General features: G+C 37.2%; 1 protein-coding gene across 1 annotated transcript in view; it reads right to left on the bottom strand.

Moving 5' to 3' along the window:
* Positions 1 to 22906, bottom strand: part of USH2A (usherin) — a 797990-nt gene that overhangs the window by 432272 nt on the left and 342812 nt on the right. Inside the window, exons 24-29 of the mRNA XM_015116260.3 lie at positions 22662 to 22841; positions 21382 to 21512; positions 16077 to 16350; positions 10732 to 10935; positions 10524 to 10604; positions 7738 to 7929 (exon numbers count right to left, since the gene is read on the bottom strand). Coding sequence (XP_014971746.3) covers positions 7738 to 7929; positions 10524 to 10604; positions 10732 to 10935; positions 16077 to 16350; positions 21382 to 21512; positions 22662 to 22841 — 1062 coding nt within the window. The remainder of the gene's footprint in view (positions 1 to 7737; positions 7930 to 10523; positions 10605 to 10731; positions 10936 to 16076; positions 16351 to 21381; positions 21513 to 22661; positions 22842 to 22906) is intronic.

A 22906-nucleotide genomic window follows, 5' to 3' on the forward strand; every position in this document is an offset into this window, starting at 1 on the left:
AACCAAAATTAACTGAAATATTAAAATCTCAACAAGTCACCTCAGATATGCTAAACAAGGATTATTTTCAAGATCGATAGCAAAACTGCTCAACAGCAAAACTAATAGGCTTCACTGATTTTTCTCTCTTTTAGTACCTTGGTTTCTCAACCAACTGGCAAAGCAGCTGTCTCAAAACAATCTCTACACCCCTAACATCTCCACCAAATCCAGCTTTCTGGCTCTCTGCTTTCTAAACTCCTTCCATCTCACTTCCTAGTATTCCTTTTTGTTTACTGGGAAATTCTCTGACTTTGATAATTATCCAAGCTGACTTTGGTGCCTCTCAATTCACATTCCCCCCTCATTATCCTGAGTCTTCACAATGAAAAGTCCACCTGGCAATACTGGAGTTCTTTTAGTCTTTAAGATTACCTTCTACATATGTCCTTGACGACTCACTTTAGCACTGAGAGCAGCAGACTCCTTGAAAGAAAAAACATCAAAGGATTCATAGTACACACTGGCAAGAAATGTAGTGAAAAAAATAACTAAAAAACAAGAAATAACAAAACTGGGAAACATAAAACATGATGCCAGAAAGAAGACCAATTATATCAATTATAAAAAACACGTATGAATGAGTGACTCCCCTACTTAAATATGGAGAATCTCAAGTGAAAGATAAAACTAAAACTGCAGAGATATATAGAAGTCCTCCTTGTCATTGGAATTTTTTCTAAACTGTGACTTTTAAGTGAAATGATAAACAACAAACCCAATTTTCCCACAGGCTAATTGATGTAAGAAAGAATTAAGATCCTATGTCAGCCTGGCGTGATGGCTCACGCCTGTAATTCCAGCACTTTGGGAGGCCGAGGCGGGAGGATCACGAGGTCAGGAGATGGAGACCATCCTGGCTACCACGGTGAAACCCCATCTCTACTAAAAATACAAAAATTAGTTGGGTGTGGTGGCGGGCGCCTGTAGTTCCAGCTACTCAGGAGGCTGAGGCAGAAGAATGGCACGAACCCAGGAGGTAGAGCTTGCAGTGAGCAGAGATCGCGCCACTGCAATCCAACCTGGGCAACAGAGGTAGACTCCATCTCTTTAAAAACAAAAAAATACTATGATGTATTTCTGGTCACAAAACATCACCAAACTTCTATAGACTACTAATATTAAACACTGTAATGAATGTGTGCTATGTGTGCTATACATCCATTTACAAAAGATTAATCAAAACAAGATAATGATTTACTCAAGTTTTGGTGAATCAGTGAGTGACAGTGGTCATAGTGGTATAAATCAAGGAATAAATACTTTCCAAGTGAACATTGTAAGGAGCACCTCCTACCAGCATTTTGTTCAAACCCCAGCAATCACAGACTGGGCAGCTTGCTGAGCCCTGTCATACTGCACTGTTTATTGCTGTGCATCTGTATGATTATCATAGACTTTATGAATTTTTATTTTACAATGATTTCTATTTATTCATTCATTTATTTTCCAATCTGCTTATTCCACTTTAGGGTTGTGTGTGGCTGGAGCCCATCCTGGCAGCTCAGGGCTCAAGGTAGGAACCAGCCCTGGACAGGCCACCATACCGTCACAGGGCACACTCACACACACCTGCACTCACTCACTCTGGGCTCATGTAGACAGCTCAGTTCATGTAAGGGGAAAACCTTTGGGATGTGGGAGGAAACTGGAGTACCGAGAGAAAACCCACAAAAACATGGGGAAAATGTGCAATTCCACGCAGACAGTGGCCCTTGCTAGGTTTTTTGTTTTTTTTTGTTTTTTTTAAATTTTCTCATCAACCTTATAAGAAAACAATGTTGAATGAAAGGACTTTAGCCAAGTTGCTGCCATGCAGTCGTGTGCTACATAATGTTTTAGTCAGCAACAGACAGCATATAGGATGGTGGTCCCATAAGATTACGATGCAGTGTTTTTACTATACCTTTTCTGTGTTTCGATCTGTTTAGATACACAAATACTTACCACTGAGTTATAGTTCCCTTCACTATTCAACACAGTTACATGCTGTGCAGGTTTGCAGCCCAGGAACAATAGGCTACACCATCTAGCCTAGCTGTGGAGTAGGCTATGCCATCTAGGCTTATGTGAGTACATTCTATGATGTTTGCAACGTGATGAAATCTCCTAACGACACATTTCTCAGAACATATCCATCCTTTAGCAATGCATGGCTGTACCTAAAGCAATGAGACCTTGAAGGTTAAAACATAAATAATAAGTGTAAAAGTCACAAAAATTCAAAAAATGCAAACAAAAAATATCTCAGAGAAATTGACAAAACTGCACTCATAGTTAACATGGTTAACACTTCCCTTGGTTTTTGACAAATTTGATATATAAAAATAAACAACAATTGCTCAGTAGTTTTCTGATTTTCTTCTGCCTATACATCACTACCATGTACGACATGCCTTTTGAGTAACATCCAGGACTACACTATGTTGGTTTACAATCTGTGGGATCTCTCCTTCAAGAAGGAATCCTTCAGAATCTTGGGAGAGGCTGATTTAATTTGAAAAGCCTCCCTGCTCCCAGTTTCTAATTTGCTCTTACCCTAACCTTAGAATTACTATTTTGAGGAAGATGCATTATGTTATCAACATGGTATATCTAACATAAACAAATAATAATCAACCCTAAATGGGGAATATATATTTTTTAAATATCACCCATAGTATATTGAACATTTTAAGGATGTTGTATTAACTACATAAAATATTTTTTAAATCCGTACACAAAAATGTAAATCAATTTTTTTTAAATGACAAAACTGGGGGAGTTGCATCAGATGAGACAAACGTGTATATTATTCTTCATATGCAGAGAAAAATGAGAAATGAGAAAATGTGAATCATTCAATGGAAAAATTAACAAAGAGGCTGGGCGCGGTGGCTCATGCCAGTAATCCCAGCACTTTGAGAGGTCGAGGCGGGCGGATCATGAGGTCAGGAAATCGAGACCATCCTGGCTAACATGGTGAAACCCCCTCTCCAGTAAAAAAAATACAAAAACTTCTCCAGGCGTGGTGGCGGACGCCTGTAGTCCCAGCTACTCCGGAGGCTGAGGCAGGAGAATGGAGTGAGCCCGGGAGGCGGAGCTTGCGGTAAGCCGAGATCGCGCCACTGCACTTCAGCCTGGGAACAGAGCGAGGCTCCATCTTAAAAAAAAAAAAAAAAGAAAGAAAGAAAAATTAACAGTGAAGCTGGGTGCAGTGGCTCATGCCTGTAATCCCAGCACTTTGGGATGCCAAGGCAGGTGGATCACCTGAGGTCAGGAGTTCGAGACCAGTCTGGCCAACGAGGTGAAATTCCATCTCTACTAAAAATACAAAAATTACCCTGGTGTGGTGGTGCACACCTGAAATCCCAGCTACTTGGGAGGCCAAGGCAGGAAAATCTCTTGAACTCAAGAAGCAAAGTTTGCAGGGAGCTGAGACTGTACCACTGCACTCCAGTGACAGAATGAGAACCTGTCTCAAAAAATAAAAAAATAATAAAATAAAATAATAAAAAGCAATGGACTTACTTAGGCACATAAAAGAATTAGAAATGGCCAATAAATATTTAAAAAACTAATCTCTCTAGTAATCACATAAACACAAACTAAAACAATATTCTGACATTTTGCCGTTTAAATTCGCAATTTTTTTTCAACTGTTAAACTTGGTGTTGGCTAGATAAAATGAAATGCACAATCTTGCATTCTGCTTGCTAGTGGAAGCATAATTTGCACAGCTTTTTGGGCAGTGTCAAAATCACTATCCTGGCCGGATACAGTGGCTCATGCCTGTATTCCCAGCGCTTTGGGAGGCCAAGGTGGGCGAATCACGAGGTCAGAATTCACGAGGTCAGGAGATCAAGATCATTCTGGCTAACACGGTGAAACCCTGTCTCTACTAAAAATAAAAAAAAAAAAACTAGTCCAGGCATGGTGGCAGGCACCTGTAGTCCCAGCTACTCGGGAGGCTGAGGCAGGAGAATGGCATGCACCCAGGAGGCGGAGCTTGCAGTGAGCCAAGATCAAGCCACTGCACTCCAGCCTGGGCAAGAGAGCAAGACTCCATCTAAAAAAAACAAAAAACAAAACAAACACAAACAAACAAAAAAACACTATCCTTTTCTTGAGAAATTACCATACATTAAGCATAGTGTTACACACTTTACAGATATCCTACAGGTAACATTGATACAGTGCATGCCACATGTCAAGCACTGTGCTATGTGCTTTACGTATACATGAATTCATTTAATCTCCACAGCTGCCCTGCGAGGCAGGTAGTTGTATCGCATTCTTATTTACATAGAAGGATTTTGAAGCACACTGAGGTTTATTGATTTGTCCAAGTTACACAGCTAAAAAGGTTTAGAGCTAAAATATCATATTACTTAATATTTTTAATATTCTTCTAAGGTAAATATTACTCTCCCATTTCAAAGGTTAAGACTTAAGGATCCAGAAGGATGTGGAACTTATCTAAGTCACAGAGAAGGTCTATAGCAGGGATTTATATCAATGTCTGACTTCAAAGTTCAAGACTATACAATATCTTAAGAGCCTTGGATGCAGTTATTCTACTTCTAGGGATTTATTCTATCACAGTTGTCAGGAATTCTCCTAAGGATTTACGTCCAAATTTCTTTAAATTATATTAATTACAAAGGTGATTGTTGCAAACCCAGGAAGTAGGGGGAGACTGAGACAAAATATGATTACATGAGAGGCCGAGCAGGGACATGGATGAAGCTGGAAACCATCATTTTCAGCAAACTAACACAGGAACAGAAAACCAAACACCACATGCTCCCACTCATAAGTGGGAGTTGAACAATGAGAAAACATGAGCACAAGGAGGGGAACATCCCACACCGGGGCCTTTCGAGGGGTGGGTGTGTGTGTAGAGGAGGGATAGCATTAGGAGAAATAACTAATGTAGATGCCGGGTTGGTGGGTGCAACAAGCCAGTATGGCACATGTATACCTATGTAAGAAACCTGCACATTCTGCACATGTATCCCAGAACTTAAAGTATAATTAATAAAAAAGAAAGAAAAAATTTGAGGAGAGGGATATGATGTTGGATGCTCTGTAGAATAGACTCATGGCCAGGGAGAGAAAAAAAAAAAAAAAGGTTATGAGAAAGGTGAAGATAAGTATTGCAGTCGTCCAGGCAAAAGATGGTAGTGGTTTGGGCTGACCAGTAGATTAGAGGAGAAATGGACGAACTTCACACATATTTTAAGAAATAGAATGACAACTGTGGATATGAGGTGTGAAGGAGGTGGGAAGTCCAGAGTAACTCTCAGACTTTCTTGACTGGGTGGCTGGAGGTATCTATGAGAATGTAGGAGAAGCAAGAGTTGAGGTTTGGAAAGTGTAGAAGGTGAGAGACATCCAGTTGAAAATGTCACTGTGTCCACATGCCTATTAGGATGCAGGCATTTGGATGTCTAGGTGGGATGTGCAATTAGGAGTCAACAGCAGCATCTGTCTGGTATTTGATGTTATGAGAATCAATAAGGTTTTTGGAGCAAGCCAGAAAAAAAATGAAAGAGAAAGAGGAGACAGCCCAGTTCTAAATCCTGAGACTCTTCAATATGTCATCACACTTTGGAAGAAGTGAGCAAAGCATACTGAGAACAGGGTTCCTGGAGAACGCAGAGGTAAGCAGAAGAGTCATAGAAGTGAAGAAATATTTCAAGAAATGATGAGAGAGTTACTGTAGAGAATACTGAAGAGTGGTGAAGACATAGAGTGCCAAGTGTTTTTTGCCTGTGTAAACATGGCAGTTCTTGGTGCTCATCACAAAAGTAATGAGCAGAGGCCAGATAAAGTGAAGACAAAATGAATTTCGATACTTCATGCCAGACGAAGGCCGAGAGGAGGAGAGCGGGAGCAACAGCTGGGAGTTTGGACAGAATGAAGATTTTTGTGACTGGTTTGGGTTAGTGTGTTGGTTTTTAACAATGGGAGATAAAAGAGTTTGAATGACCCTGAGAAGAATCCACTCAGTCAGTGGTTCACAAACTCTGGCATGCATCAGGTGTACCTGGGGGCTTGTTAAAACAAGGACTGCTAAGCCACCTGCCGAGTGTCTGATTTGGTGGGTTTCAGGTGGGCAGGAGAATGTGCATTAATAGTAAGTTCCCACATGAAGCTAGTAATGCTGGTCGTTGGGCCATACTCTACTGCAGCAGAGAGAGGCATTAAACATGTAAGTGAGAAGAAGGTAAGCTATCAGTAACATCTCTGAAAAAACAGGAAGAGTCAGGGTCCAGAGGACTTGTGAAGATTTCTATTTTTGATAGGATAAGAGAAGCTTTGTAAAACAGAAAAGAAAAAAGTGTGAAAATAAAAAATAATAATGAAAAGAAAATGATAGCATAACACACACCTCCTATATGTCAAAATGTTTTTAAGTGTTTTAGCATGCATTCATTCATCCAACCCCTGATAACAACTCCATCAGGCAGAAAAATGCAATTAATACATACATTTGGTAGTAAGAAAGTAACAGAAATCCTATACAATAGATTGCTTTATCTGTGGTGTCTAATTTGATCTAAAATAGAACATTGTCAGCCGAGTGGGATGAGAAAGGGAGATAGCATGTGTATAGTTTGGGAAAATATAAAATATTTAATGAGGAGAATGGGAGAAAGAGACTATTCTGGAAATATAGTAGGATTGGTGTCATTACTGAGTGCTCATTTGAAAGTGGGGTTTAGCATTTTTGGCAATAAACTACTTGATATTTTCCAGCCCATGTAGCTGCCATGTGCAACCTGTGAAAAGGCAAGCTGTGGGCTTAATCAGGTTGGGTTTTTATAAGGAGGGTAAAATAGGAAAGAAGTGAAGGATGTGAATTTGTTTGTTTTTCTTTTGCTAAAAGTTGGTGGTATATTTGGGCTGTACATTCCAAAGAGTCTTAAAAAAGGAAGCCAAGTCTTGAGGGAACTGACCAGCAGGTATGTTGGGGAAATATTTAAGGCTTTTCTAACATCCATTCTGATGGTTCATGTTACAAGATTTTTTGATAGAGGAAAATGTTTTTTCTGTCAAAGTTGACACATTTACTTTCTTTTTATCAAAGGCTTAAATTCAACTCTCCCTTTAAATGTGCTTTAATATTTCATGAAGTTGAAAAATGCACTTAATACACATGCATGAATTTGAGTGTGAGATGTGTTAGTGGTGTGTATGAGTATATTTCATTATAATCATTCTTCATGGCACACCGCACTGTGAGAAATCGATTCACTGATTTGCCAGTCCAAATAACTAGGGCTCTAAGACTCCTCCACCTTGAGATAATTAGGTTTAATCAGCAATTTTACAATAAATAATAGTGGTGTGAACTGGGGCTAGTCCCAAAGAGTAAATTTTTGCTTTGTGAAATAAGTATTTATACCTAGGATTTCCAAAAGATGTCTGTAAGGTGTTAAAGGGCTACAGCCACCTATGATGTAATCTTTGGGGGATGGAGAGAATCTCTGCCTTAGAATAAAATTATTCATGAGAGCCCATGCACATTGTAGAATTATCCTTTTTATCCTAGGTAGATGTAGGCTTCCACTACTTTAGATGGTGGTTGTTCTTAATCAGGTAAAATACACTTATATTTAATAAATTAAAAAAAATTGCAGAAGATTTTTATTTAAAATTCAAACAAAAAGGAAGTTAATAAGATCTACTCTGTTAAAGAATCGCCTTTACCTGTGAGGGTGCTTGTATTGACAAATTCAGCACTGGCAGAGGGCATGTAGGGTGGACGGGTGTTGTCCTCACTGTAGGCTTTCAGAATGTACTTCTCAATTACTCCTCTGACAACAGGTTCATCCCAGGTCACCTCAATGCTGTATCCATTTAAGCTGCGGACTCTTGAGGGAGTTGGCACACTTTGTGGAGCTGTGAAGGAATAAAAGAGAAAATAGGGAAAAAGGCAGTTCTGAGAAGACTATTGCTCCTATTCTTCACTTTTAATGGCCGCAGTAAATCAGACTCAACCATTAGCATAAATACAATTTATTAGAGTTGTAACTTTTCAGCATTGATTTAATATGACTGCACATCTTGAGCCATTCAGTTTAAGCGATATTTCAGAACCATCAAAACTCCATCGACATAACATTCTTTCAAGTCTAGTCCAGGTTTTCCAAAAACATTTAATGTATCAGACATGTTTAAACATCACTCATAAAGAAGGAGGTGGATGGTAGGCAGATAACAAGTTCAAGCAATATAATGATGTACCCCCTTTGAAGCAAGATAATTATACTGTTATTATACATAGTGGTTTGACACTTTTATATCTTCGATATATTAGCCAAAAAATATCACAAATGTGATTGTGTTGTACTTGAATGCCTGGACCCATTTTCCAAATGCAATTGTTTTTCTAATTAATTTTTAAAAAGCAAAGTTCTACCAGATATGATATATGGAATATATTCTTAATTGCAGTTTTTGGGGGTGGGGAGTGGGGCAAAGGAGTTGGTGCCCTTGAGATTCTACAAAGTCATTTTCAAAGATTTGTTCTGCAGAATATCTGAAAATAATATCACAAAATGAGGAAGTTTAAAAGAACTACAAAACCTTACTTACAAGCTGAGCCCTCTAATTTAAAAAATCTATAACCTTTAACTATTTATTAGACATTTCTACAGTTCTGATCAGTAAAAACTTCATCACAGCTGAGTGCACTGGGGACACAAAGAAAGAGCCCAAGGAACTCTGTGGCAGGATGATGGATGAGAGACCTGCTCTAGCTGCTCATGGACTCCTGAGCCCTGTCGATGGAGGATCACTCTGGTTTTCCACATCAAATCTCCTCCTCTCCGACTTTACTGTCCAGACCAATAAAATAGGACAGCTTTAAGGGAAACAGAGTGCACATAAAGGATAAGAGGAAACACCAAAGGGGAGAACCACTCTCTGAGCTGTTTAAACACCACGGGCACCTATAGAAAACACACAGGCCACACGATCGAGTTGCAAGGAAAGGGACAATGGGAGTGATGTTGATTTTATTAGTTCTGAAATGTGGTACAGGGCAAAGTACAGTACTGTCTAACAGATGGTCTTCTCATAAGGGACAGAGCAAAACTGACTCAAAAATAATTAAATAGTGCAATTATTCTCCAACCCTTGGGAGCATGTAGCTGCTCAGTGTTGTGGTCAGATTGTAAATATGAATTTATGGCATAGGACTGTGGTCAGATCATTGCTATAAATTCAGAGCTGTATTTGTGTACTTTCTCAGTAGTACTCAAAGTGGGGACTATTAAGCTAAGTAAGCAATGTGCTTTCCAGACACCTATTAACGTTGCTGAATTATACTCAAAGCAGGCTTTATATTTGTTAATAAAGTAGAAGGGTGTGAAACAGGAGGAGAGAACATGTCAGTTACAAGTGAGTATTTTATATTGGAGCTTTCTCTTAGCCCTGAATTTGAAAAGGATTTTAAGAGATCGTTCAGCTCATTGTCTTGCCTATAAATAGGTGATAATTTAAATCATCCTGGAAAAGTGTCAAGTTGTCCTCTTCTGGAAAATATGTAGGTAGAGAGTCTTGAAAATTATTCTTAGTTGCTCATCTCAGTATTTAATTATATTTTAGATTAAGAAGATTCCTCAGAGGATACCTGGCATAGTAACCCACTGTAGATTAAGTATAAGAGAATATCTTGATGGAAACGCATCTTTAGACAAATTGTTACTCGCTAAATAAACTTTCTTACAGAGACATTAAGTGGCAATCATTTGGAGATATGTTCAGTTTCCTGACAAATATTTGACCCAAAATAGTAGAATGCCACTGATTCACAAAACTCTGTGCTGAATGCCTTCCTGTGGGGGTATTATGGGGAAAGATTTTGTGGCCAGTCAGAAGTACAAAACAAGTCAATTGTCTGAGATTAGGTCTAATGTATACTGTCTCCTAGTTGGTTCTCTTCCAACTCAAAATAAATTAAACCAATCAGCAATTTTTTCTCTCTGGGGAGAGTCATTCTAAGATTCTAATAGTCAACAACAGGGCAAACATCTGCAATGATGTCATAGACACACCTGTTTCCAACCAGTTGCAGGTTTCCAATGCGCCTTCTATGAGAAAGTCAAGAGGGTGCCACTCCCTTCCAAGGGTAATCCTAATCCCTGACTTCAACTTCTTGCTATATACGCCATCTGTAAAGGTTACCTATCCTTAAGCGTATTTGATAGGTGGGACTATTACATCCTTAAGACAACCTGAACTTTCCTTTCTTCTGCATCCTAAGAGGAAAGGATCAATTCTGAGTAAATATTTAGTGAATTCTTGACAAATCAAAAGCACTGATCTGCTAAGCATTTTAGCCATTGACAGATGTATTTTCAAATCAAGGCATGTTCTGTCAGAAGACTACAAAAATATTACTACTTCAGGGTAATAGTCCTTCCTTTTATATACATGCACAAATACATGCATGCGTGTGTGCACATATGCATTTGAAGGTAAGTATTTACCTGCTCCTGTTGTACGTCCTCGACTCCAGTCACTATATACTGAACCTCCTTCATGCGAGGCTCTCACCCGATACAGGTATTCTTAAATGGAAATAAGATGCAGCAAGATTAAAATAATACTCATATAGACTAATAAGGGACTGGCAGGGAGGGAAAGGGGGATGAATAAGAGACATGCAACATTTAATTTAGAGGACCTCCACATTACCTGTAAAAGGCTGGAGACCACTCTCGTAAACACTCTGCTCTTTTCCCTGGTAAACCAGAATGGAGTCATTTCCCCTGCAGTTAACAGCACTGTCAGTTGATAGGCATCCATCCAGATTGACTCTGACAGCACCGCTGGACACAGATGCCAAGTTAACGACAGCACCCCGTGTAAATTTAACATCCTTCATGCAACCACCGAAACCTAGCAAATAGTAAGGGATTAGTATCGCATAAAGGGCTTGAGTCATTAATTACCAATCATTTTTGTCCTCTGCAGTACTACATTTTGAGGAAGGGGGGTGGTTAGAAACAATTGCTAGACTTTCAAGTCTTTCTTGGGAAACATTTTATGCCTCCTACTTTTTATCAAGCTAATTTGTTGCAAAGAAATATAGTTCTGTTATTTGGAAAACACACTCATGGATAATTCTAATTTAACTTCTGGTACTGAAAAAGCATTTATTTTACCTCTTTAGGCCCACATTTTCTAAATTCTGTTTCTTCCCATAAAAGAAAATTTAGGCAACTTCATATTATGGTAGGGGGATAGCCCCATGTCTCCTAATTCTGAAAAATTAAGTGACTATATAAGTCAGTTTTAAATTCCAAAAATAATATTTGAATTAGCATGATTATTCAATAAACTCATTGGGGAAAAATACACTCTGAGGATTTTATGCAGAATAGCAGGAGAGAGAACATAATTTCAAAATATATTAGAATCCTGAAATATTGCCATGAATTGCATAACAATCACTTCAGAGGTACAGAATTTAGCCTGAGTTAGTTACATCAGCCTACAGAAGAGCTGTCACTATGCTCTATCGTTTTTCACAGAGTTCCATAATCTTGAATATACAAAATGGTCACTAGTTTTACATCCCCATTAGCATGACAGGGGCCAGCCTTCAGTGTTGGCAATAGCAACACCATGAGATTTCATGGAATGTGTATTCTACACAGGTGACCTTAGAACACCCAGTGTGTAGTACCATTCTGTGAAGTTTAACAGAGAATGCGGATGAAACGAATTTAGAGTATTCGCCACTTTTTTGTTAGACAGCAAACAAAAAAGGCATCCAGTCAGCCAGGGAATAGCAGTGGCTTTGAATTACATGCTATTTTGTGAAAACAGAGATCAGCTCAGTGAAGTCTGGCAGTACTCTGCGCAGAAAACTGCACGAAATTGGGACAAACAGGACCTAGTTTGAGATTGCTGTAGCGTGCATGTTCTCTCTCTCTGAACAAAACACTGTAAAGTTTGAAAGGCCTCAAACACATGATCAGCTCTTTTCAAGATTAAAGCACAGCAGCAGGAAATGGAAATAAAATAGAATGCAATGCATAACAGTAAAATAAGTTAATAGTAACAATGACCATATTGTTCTCCTCAGCATTTATATGATGTGCTATTATGCCTTCTAACACATTAAGTTGCAGCCTATTTCCTTTTAAATGTCTTTTACTATTATCCACATTTTTTTTAGTCCTGACTGATCAATACTGCTAGTCTATCTTAAACACACAGTAGACACTCAATAAGTTGGGTGAATTGAATTGAAAGCAACGAAGCTCAATATAAAATCATTGACTGGCAAATTCAGAAGCTAAGAATTTTAATTTATTCATCAGCAGTAATCTTCTGATGGCACATAGCTGTAGTATCAAAATTCTCTGTACCCTGACTTCCCTACCAACAAAATGAGAATAGTGGAAGGGCAGCTTGGCAAAGAAGTGCTGTTATAAGAAATGCCACATTATTTTTTGAGGGGTACATAGTTTTAGCTTTGCAGGATGAAAAGAGTTCTTCAGAGGGATGATGGTGATATCTACAAAACAGTGTGAATGCAACTAATGCCACTAAACTATACATTTAAAAATGGTTACAGTGGTAAATTTTATGTTACCTATATTTTACCATAATGTTTTAAAAATTAAAAATTTAGGCCGGGCGCGGTGGCTCAAGCCTGTAATCCCAGCACTTTGGGTGGCCGAGATGGGCGGATCACAAGGTCAGGAGATCAAGACCATCCTGGCTAACACGGTGAAACCCCGTCTCTACTAAAAAATACAAAAAACTAGCCGGGTGAGGTGATGGGCAACTGTAGTCCCAGCTACTCGGGAGGCTGAGGCAGGAGAATGGCGTAAACCCGGGAGGCGGAGCTTGCAGTGAGCTGAGATCAGGCCATTGTGCTCCAGCCTGGGCGACAGAGCAGGACTCCGTCTCAAAAAAAAACACAAAACACAAACACACACAAAAAAAAACAAAAACAAACAAAAAAAATTAAAAATTTAACAAAAACCATAATAAAAATTAATTCACAAGATGAAATTTTCAATTTGGGAAAGCCCAGGGAGATATGTCTTTCTTCATTTTGGAGATGAAGAAAAAGGCCCAGAGAGTTAGTTATAAAATGAAGTTTGTAAGTAGAAATCCTCCTAAGGAAATGGTCCTGTGGCCCCAGGGCTTGGAGACTGCTGAGCTCTTGAAGCTGCTGAGCTCTAGTGCAGGGTCCTTCCAGTGGCATCCTTCTGGTGGCAACCAAAGAGTTCAGTTAATGTTGTCCCATGCTTTCAACTCTGTACCACCAGAAATGCTCCCCAGTCACCTAAAACATTTGAATGGGATGTGAGGACAAGAGGAGAAAGGGGATGTTTGTGAGAGGAGTAGAAATGCCTTATTTTCTTACTCCACTACCCTTGTGAGAATCCAAAAAAATCCCCATCCACACCACCACCCCTGGGCCTCTAAATGCCTAAAAGGTAGCCCAGAGCTCTAGGGTGACTAATCAGAAAAACACTAGCCCTTCTTCTAGGGAAGGCAGTACTGCTGCAGGGTGCTTGACTTGACAGGCCAGCTAACTTTCAGCCCCCACCCCCTCCCTCTCCATGGAGGGGTTTGCGCAGAGCATTGCCTGTGAGACCACATGCCAGACCCAGTCATGCCCAACCTAGATGTAAATGATTATCCTCATTGATCATTCTAAGAAGATAAACTCTCATCATCCAAGCTGGCACATCTTCAGCAAATTATGTTGCCCAGCATTTCCAAAACAAGAAATAAAATTAGTCTTGTATCTGATTCGGAGAAGATTACAATGTTAGTGTATTAAAAAAAAAAATAGTACTCATATGACCAAAAAATAGAGCTTCTGATGAAAAAAAAGGTGCTAATTAAGAAGCAGAGAAAAGGAAAATGGTTTTTAAGACAATTGATAGTGGGTTGAAAGAAATACATTAAGTGAACATGATTTGTTTTAACTGCAATTGACTACGTTTATGCTGCACCTCTGTATTGTGACTAGTCTCCCTGATCATCGTATAAAACATGCAGTTATTTATATAGATCAGTGTCTCTCAAAGCATCTGAGTCAGAATCTTAGGGGACAGGGGTCCCTAACATTTGTATTTTTAATAACCATTCCAGGTGATGTCAATGTATCTTGAATAGTAATAATAATAGCTAATTTTGACTTCCATGTTCCAGCTACCATACGTCAATATTTTTTCAGTGTTTTGAGAACCACTGATGTGGATGCTACTACACTAATAAACATTTAATATTACTCATAAATAAAATACCTTCCAGTATCACAGACTTAGTCATAGCATGTAGGTAAAATTATTCCCTTTGGGTCTATGGCGATATTTTAAACTTCTGTTATTATCTTACAATTTCAGTTTTAACCATGTCTTTAGGACCATGTCTTTAGAACAAGGCTGTATATGCAGGGTTTTTGTTTCTTGTCTTCATTTTCTTTTTCCCCCAGAAGCAAACAGGATTAAGTAATCTCACTCATACAAAGGGTTTTCAAGTTCTTTCTAACCTCAGAAACCTGAAAACCTGGAGAAGTTCTTATACGAATGTAATATTTTTAGCTGCTGTTACACCTTAAGTGCCTTGAAAATGTCATTACTGTCTTACACCCAAGTTATTCATTAACTCCTTACTACTACCCTTCTAAAAGTCTCCTAAGAGCTTGCCATATATTTTCTATTCAAAGGCATTTAAATCTTTATGTACTTACCAAATAGGCAAAGACTGCTTCATGAAAATTTTAACCATTCAGGGTACATAGATTTTGAACTTTGTAAAGGACCGTTTCCACACCTGGGAGTGTGCTTGGTCCCATGCTGGAAGTTACTGTGCATTCCCCACTTTACAAAGGAGCATTGGCCAATGCCCATAAAAGAGAGCATTGATTGTATTAAGGAGAGTTGACTCTATACCAGGCTGACTGAGAGAGACTTAGTGTCTTTCTATATGCTTACTAGCCATGTGACCTTGGGAAAGTTACCTTCCTCTCTGCTCTTCAGTTTCCTCATCTGTAATGAGGATATAAATAATAATGCCTAACACACTTGTTAGGAATAACTGACTCACCTATTCTCATGTAAGCTCTCAGAACCATGACTGTCACAAGAAATGATACACAGATATTGTTAGCCTTTTCAAATTATTTCTCTGATTACATTCAAATTTCTATGAGTTAACTTCTTACCTAAACTATAAGTAATGCACTTTTTCTTTCTCTTATGGTTACTGATAATCTACAATGTATAGATTTTCACGAGTATGTCTGGAAGTCAACCAAATACACCCCACAGTTTTTTTCCACATGAAAGCTCTACTGAAAAACTATGGAGACAATTAGCATTTATGTCAAAGAAAGAAAAGGCAATGAATTGCATTAATATTTTTTACTAGTTGTGCATAGCAACTTCATTTATTTTTTCATCTGTAAATACAAATAATGATCAGTATTCAACATATGAGGAAATACATTTATATGCATTATATATAATTATGTATGTGTACACATATATTCATATATAATTATATATCTCACATATAATTGCATTATATATTTAAAATATGCATTATATGTGTATATTATATAATGCATATAATAAATATATAAATTACTAATTTTTCTATATAAATATCATCTTTGGAAAGCATCTCAGGTACCTTATTTATAATCAACATATTTATTTTAATATTTCTTCAGTAAATAGTAATTAATATATGTATATATAATTATATACCACATATATAATTACATGTCACAATAATAATATGTATATTAATTACTATTTACCCAGGACATATTGAAATAAATATGCTGATTATAAATGATGGCATACTGTTAAGGGTAACACACAAAACCATTTGAAAAAGTGCTCCATTAGTTTTTAGGGTTTAAATTTCTCCAGAAAAAGGGGTGTTGTTGGGTGCTGCTTTTAGCCTGAGTCTATTGCTATCTCTTGAAACACAGAACCACCAAAATCTGTTAGCACCAGGGCTGTATGGATTTGTGAATTCCTCCAGATGGAATTTACCTTGTTCCAAACACAAATGTTGATAAGAGTTCAGCAGCTCCTGTGGGATTCCTCCCACATAAACTGGTGAATTCACCACCAGTGGCTGGGCTCCAGACTCCGATGTGTGCTTCATCAGTCCATTCATACTTGTTGATATGAAAGAGCCTTCCTTTTTAATAATGACTTTATTCCACTTTCCATTACAATAGGATAGCCCCAGCAATAGATCCACTTGTGTAAAGGCAAGACTGGTATTTAACCGGAAGCTCAATATTCCACTTTTCAGCTCCATCTGTATTTTACGTTAAAAAAGAAAGTAGGTATATAAAAAGGCTGCAGAAGGGCAGTTTGGGAGAGAGCAGAAGGACAATTTCTTGAAGAAAAGTAAAACAGTTCCCTGAAAGCACTCTATAGAAATGTGTCACTTTACCCTAAGTTTCTGCTTAGGAACATACGAAATCCTTTTCAAGCTTATAGCTGACATGAAGAATGTTGTATTGATGTAAACAAATTCATGTCTAGTAATGATTAGACGATGTGATGCAATGTTATGTAGACCTAAGGTTTATTTTTGCTGCAACATAGTTAAAAGATTAAGCCCCTGTGTAAGTGACTGAATGACTGAAGAGAACAGAACAGTTTGAACTATGACTCTTTGAATTTTTAGAAAATGAGAAAATACTACTTCATATATCAATTTAATTTGGGGGAAAATATGACAAGACAATAAGAAAATGAAATGTCAAGCTTGATTAAGCTGATTTTAACTGGCTAGTGAACTCAATTTCAAATTTGTAAGACATATTTTGATTCAATATTTCAGTTTTATTCTAAATCTTTAACATAATTGCTTCTATGTGTATTCTATTAGATGACTGTACCATTTTCTAATGTGAACATATTTCACCCAAATTTTCATAGTAAAAAATAAGTTCATAGATTTTCCTTCAAAATGTCTCATAATTATATTACCTAATATATTTTTACTTTGTTAGAAACATATCAGTGACCATAGGATATTTAAAATCTTGAGATCAGTTGTGTTAAGTAAAACAGATTAAATCATGCCAAATACAAACTATGACTTTTTCCATAAAAGTATCATCTTCAGGAAGGACCTGAGGTAAGCAATTGTTCATTTATCTATCCGCTTATTCGATAAATACCGAGTCTCTTACAATGTGCCATATACCTGCTGCTCTAAGGGAAACACTGCTCCTAAGAGTCATGCTGTCTAGTAGCAGAGGCAAACGTGGGAGCAATACTACCATCAAGACGGGAAAGGGGTAAAGTGAAAGCAGATAACAAAGAAGGCTTTTTGCTCCCTGGAAGTTGGGAAAGGTTTAAAGTAAGATTTTAGAAAGTATATCAGATTCATGGAGGGTCCCCCAAGGAGGGGGACTAATATGCACGACATGAGAACATCAGGTTTAGAGAAAGGCACCAACTTAGGTAAGACAAAGGGCACATATGGAGGTGAGAGCTGAGGTAGTGTCTTGCCAGCTATGTAGGAGCCAGATTTTAAAGGACTTTCAGTGATAGGAGGGTCTGGTATAGAAAGAGTGTTTGGTGTCTGTCTGAAACCATAACTCATATTCTTTCCACTATTACCTTGCACTAAAAGCTTACTTTACCAGAAATAAGAAGTACATACTGAAAACAAATCTCGTCTACAATTCAGGAAATGCGTTAGGAAATGCATTTAATTGTGAAAACATATTGAGAGTCATTAAAACAAGGATAATGATGATGCTGATGAAAGGGAAGACTCGATCTAAGAAGTATTTGTAAAAGCAACTCATTAGGACCTGGTAAAAAGGTAAATGAGTTAGATGAATGAAGAGAAATTAAGAACACCTCTCATCTTTTTTGGATAAGTAGGAGAGTGTTCTGCCATCATCACGTTGTGAAAAGCATTTGAAAGAAAGGCTGAGGGTTGTTGTTGACAAGGAGGAGGGGGGAGTTCATTTTAGATATATTGAGTTTGAAATGCCTATAAAACATCCAGATGAAACTCTTTTTGAGGAAGTCAAACATAAAGATATGCAGTTTGGTGATGGCCAAGTAAAATGGAGAAAATACATCACAAAATAAATAAGATTATTCAGTGAGTGTAAAAAGACTGAGATAAAAGGGAAAAGATTAGTGTCCTCAGCAAGACTAATGTTTTAAAGGGACAGCATGGTAGAAAACAGTTCTTTTAAGTGACAATGATCTCCTTAAAGAAGCTAAGAGAACTTAATGAAATCAGGAGAAACTAGTACTTTAGGAAATCAGTAGGGAAGAATGAGAAAAAAACAGAGAATAGCAGAAAAAGAACAAATAAGATAAGAAATAAAAATCATTGGACTAGGAAATGCGGGGGTCGCTGACCACTTTAGAAAAGTTATTTCGTAGGAAGGTGCGGTAGTGGTAGGAACCTAATGTACAGTCATTTTAGGGACTGAAGTGAGATGAAAAAGTGGCAATAACAAAAGTAACCGCTTTCAATGCACTTGACCATGAAGGTAAGGAAAAGTACAGTGGAGGAGGCTTCATAGACAAAAGAAAAAACACGAAGGAAAATAAATTTCAATCATTCCATATATTGAGGGAAAAGAGCCAATTGAGAGGGAATAGTTGAACACACAAAGAGGGAAGACTGTAGAACAAGTTCTTGCAGAAGAAGGGATAGAATCTAGGATGATGGTAGACATATTTTCTTTAGTTGTAAGCATGGTAATTGTTCATTTGTTCCCCTGAATCAGTAGAGAGTTAAATTTGGCTTGCCTCAAATACAGTCAAGTTGATAGATAGAGATTGAAAGTTGAATATGTACACTTGTTTTTATCAGGATAGTGAGGGACTACCTGATGACATTCAGGTTATAGTGTTTCTAGATCCTAAGATTCTTTTTCTTTCACTTTCTACTCCTAAAATATATTAGAAAATCCTGTAAACAATAGGTATTGTTTAATAAAAGAATTGGAGAGCTCAAAACACGTTCTCACGCCCGTATTAGTTTTCCTATAGTGTTTAGCAATCTAGCTACTAGAACTGAGAAGCAAGGTGGCTAGACTGATTGATCAAGGTTTGTGAAGCCCAATACAAGATACAAAATCAGGGCATTTGTAGAAATACTGTCGAAGAAATACATTATGGTGGCTCAGGTAAGGAGTAAGTTAACTAGAAAGTGGGCTGATAGTCAATGGTGTCAATGCCTTGGTGAACTTAATGAGAGACTGAGAGAGCTAGAGGGATATGAGGTTATATTTTGAGATTTAAGGTTCTGGCAATGGAAACATTCTGAGTTTATCAAGTTCCAGGGGATAACCATGCATACTGAAGTAAGTCAGTATAATAGAAAGAGTTGAAATCTGTGAGCAGCCTCAGTCCTCAGATATGGCAGACTGTAATGTATGTTTTATGAAAGACTGCTTCCTTTACAGTTGCATGGGAAGTGTTAAAAGAAAGCCAAGCACATAGTGGGCACTCAGTATATATTTATGTAAGTGTATTGATTTTTTTGTTTGTTTGTTTTGAGACAGAGCTATCTTGCCCAGGCTGGAGTGCAGAGGTGCAATCTCACTGCAGCCTTAGACTCCCAGTCTTCAGGAATCCTTGCCTCAGCCTCCCAAGTAGCTAGAACTAGCCACAGTGCCTGGATAATTTTTTACTTTTATTTGTATTTTTGCAGACAAAGGGTCTCACTATATTGCCCAGGCTGGTCTCGAACTACTGGCCTCAAGCTATCCTCCTGTAATCCCAGGCTTCTAAAAGTGCTGGAATTATAGGAGCGAGCTACTGTACCCAGTCTTAATTTTTAATTTTTAATTTTTTTTAGTAAAGTTATTTAAAGTTAACAGTATTATTTAATACAGTAACAAAGCAACGAATGGAGGAAGGTGGAGGGTGGAAGTGTGGCATAGTAAGGCATATAGACTTCCAGTGCAGGCATATGGTCCTCAAGAGGAGGAGCCAAATGGTAAATATCTTTGTTTCCTCCACAGTATATGCACATGTAGATGACTCAGCAATGCTCAGTGAAGGTCACCACAGCATGAGCTCATTCACATGTTCACTCAATCATTCATTCAACAATATTGATTAACATGATAATTGCTAAGGCTTAGGCACTGAGGATACAACTACAAAGAAGAAAACCAAGGTCCTTGGATTCATAGACATTACGTTTCAGAGAGAGAAGCCAACAATACACAAGAGGACAAATAAATATTTAAAGAATCAGAAATTCTAATAAATACTATGAAGGGATAAATTTCCATTTCCCTTCTTAGCAATATTGGCATTGTATATACTAGGAATGAAAAAAAAAAAAAAAGAAAGACAAAAAGTGAACGTATCTTAGACTCTTAAAATCACCAAGACTTGTATTTAATTGTCTATTTGTCTAGAAATCAAGAATCTAAGGGTGAGATGTTCATATTTTTCTCCTGTTTCTATGCTAGTTCTTTAAAGCAACTTTTAAGAATTAACATTTTTAATAACATACTTAACAGTGGTATCAGATTAATGATTAAAGACAAGGAAAAGCAGTTACAGTTGCCCATTGTATTTAGAGAAATGTATAAAAATGTTTATAGCAGTCTTATTCATTGTAGCAAAACATGGGAACAACCAATACATCATTGGTAAGAGAAGAGAAATACTACACAACCAAGAAAATGTATACCTGTGTGGACACATAAATGACTCAGAAACAATGTTGAGTGCTAAAGAGAGAGCATAAAACAAATTTTATAAATTTCAAAAGCAAGAATTTGTAGGCATTCATTAGGTGTTCAAACTATAAAAATGCATGGGAATAACAAACACAAAATTCTGATTACATATGACATCTAAAAGAAGATGGAAACACGATAGGAAAGGCTTTACAGATAGACCAAAAATAATAATATTTAGTTATCAGGTGTGGTGGTAGATTCAGGAGTGTTCATTGTATTATTATATTTGATTATCTATATGTCATATGAAACATATATAATATATATCCTTTTGAAACTCATATCAAAAGATAATGAGGGAAATAGTGTTTTTCATATCTTAAGACACTAAATTGTATTTTCTTAATTCCTTACATCTAATCTGTTTTCTTAAAATGATAATTGTTACAATTATCATTTAAAAAATTACTAGGATAATAAAATACAAAATATTTCACAGGACTTCCATACTAAAAATGACTTTGGGAAAAAAAAAAGAAAACAAACGTGAATTTGTAAAGAAACCCCAATTAAGTGTAATGCCTGCCAACACTTGGTTTATTTATTTTATAGTTGGATCTAGTATTTTAAAGTAATTTTAATCAAAGTAATTTACATACAGCAAGAAAATCAGGTCCATCTTTATTATAAACGAAAAGAAGCAATCCATTTAATTGGTCAGTTCTGAACTTAAAGGAAATCTCAAAGTTCATTCCACCATGAAACATATACGGATGAAGTTCCAGGAACCCTTTAAAGATAAAAACATGTACATGTTAGCATGTGTAATACAATATTGTCAGCATTGTAAGGGTGATAAGAAACTCTAGGACACATTCTGCCACTAAGTAAATCTCACAAAAGAAGATGCAAATCAATGTTAAGAAATCCCTTTTTTAATTGTACAGAAGTGACAGAAAGACCTAGATATATTAAGAAAGACTTTGATAGATATTATACTTTTTAAGAGGAAGAAATTTGCTCTGATATTATACTTTCTAAAGAGGAAGAAATTTGCTCTCTCAATCATGTGTTGTCTGTATCATGTATGATTATTACTGTTTTAGGTAAGTATTAACAATAAGTAGTTTGCATTGACTAAAAGAAACTCAGAATGACCTTGATGAAAACAGAACAATAAAATATGTGCAGATTATATTATTAATATCATATGTCTTTTTGTGCTAAAGGCAGTTTAAGCAACTTAATAACCAACCAACTTAGCTATAAATGTAGGAGGCAGAGATGGGCTTTTATTTGATGAATAAGCCGGGTATTACAAGCCACCATCATCCCTCTCCCCTTCCCCTGGGTGGAAGTCTCTGCTCTGATCAGGCAGAGACTCAGTGTGTGTGTCAGGGCTAAGCTACAGACACTTACACCTCCCCTTTCATTGTAGCCTTTTGAGCAATGGCAGGGATAGTGGTTCTAGTCTCCAGCTCTCTCTCAATGACCTACTTAACCCATTACTTAGCCGAGAATTAACTCTTAAGAACATTGTTCTTCTATATAATGAGATAAATAGGTACTTGTGGATTAACCTAGTAAACAAAACTCTTTGAAACATCTTTCTGAGTGCATTCTAAGTACACATCTCTAACTGTATTCTAGTTTCCAAACAATTGACTTGCAAATGGACATTGGTGATCCTAACATATGTAAATCAAGAACTGCATGGGCTACCAGAGATATGATACATGGATGTATACTTATGAGTCTTATAATTTATATTGCATATTCAGGCATCAAGAATATATTTGTGTGCACCATTGGAATAACTAGGTATTTCTGTGATACTAGGTTCGTATGAGGTCAAGTTAATCAAACAGGAGAGATTAAATTATACAAAGGATAGAACATAGATTTTAAGTGAACACTCATGTCTTTTTTAGAGCATTACCTGCTCCTAGGAACTGAGCTCCTTCATTTAATGAAGCGGGGCATCCCTCCCAGCTGTTATACACGTTGATTTGTTCTTCAGAATTCTGCCAATCCAGAGGTTCCCAAATAGCCGACGGATTGTAATTCTTCATGAAATGTACATCCTTGAGACAGCCCACAAAACCCTTTTGGATTATCTCTGCAGGAGTTTATAGATATCAAGAAATATGTATTTCGAAAGATTCTTTTCAAGCAATTAATTTT

Source organism: Macaca mulatta, chromosome 1, assembly GCF_049350105.2.
Source record: "Macaca mulatta isolate MMU2019108-1 chromosome 1, T2T-MMU8v2.0, whole genome shotgun sequence".
Lineage (NCBI taxonomy): Eukaryota > Metazoa > Chordata > Mammalia > Primates > Cercopithecidae > Macaca > Macaca mulatta.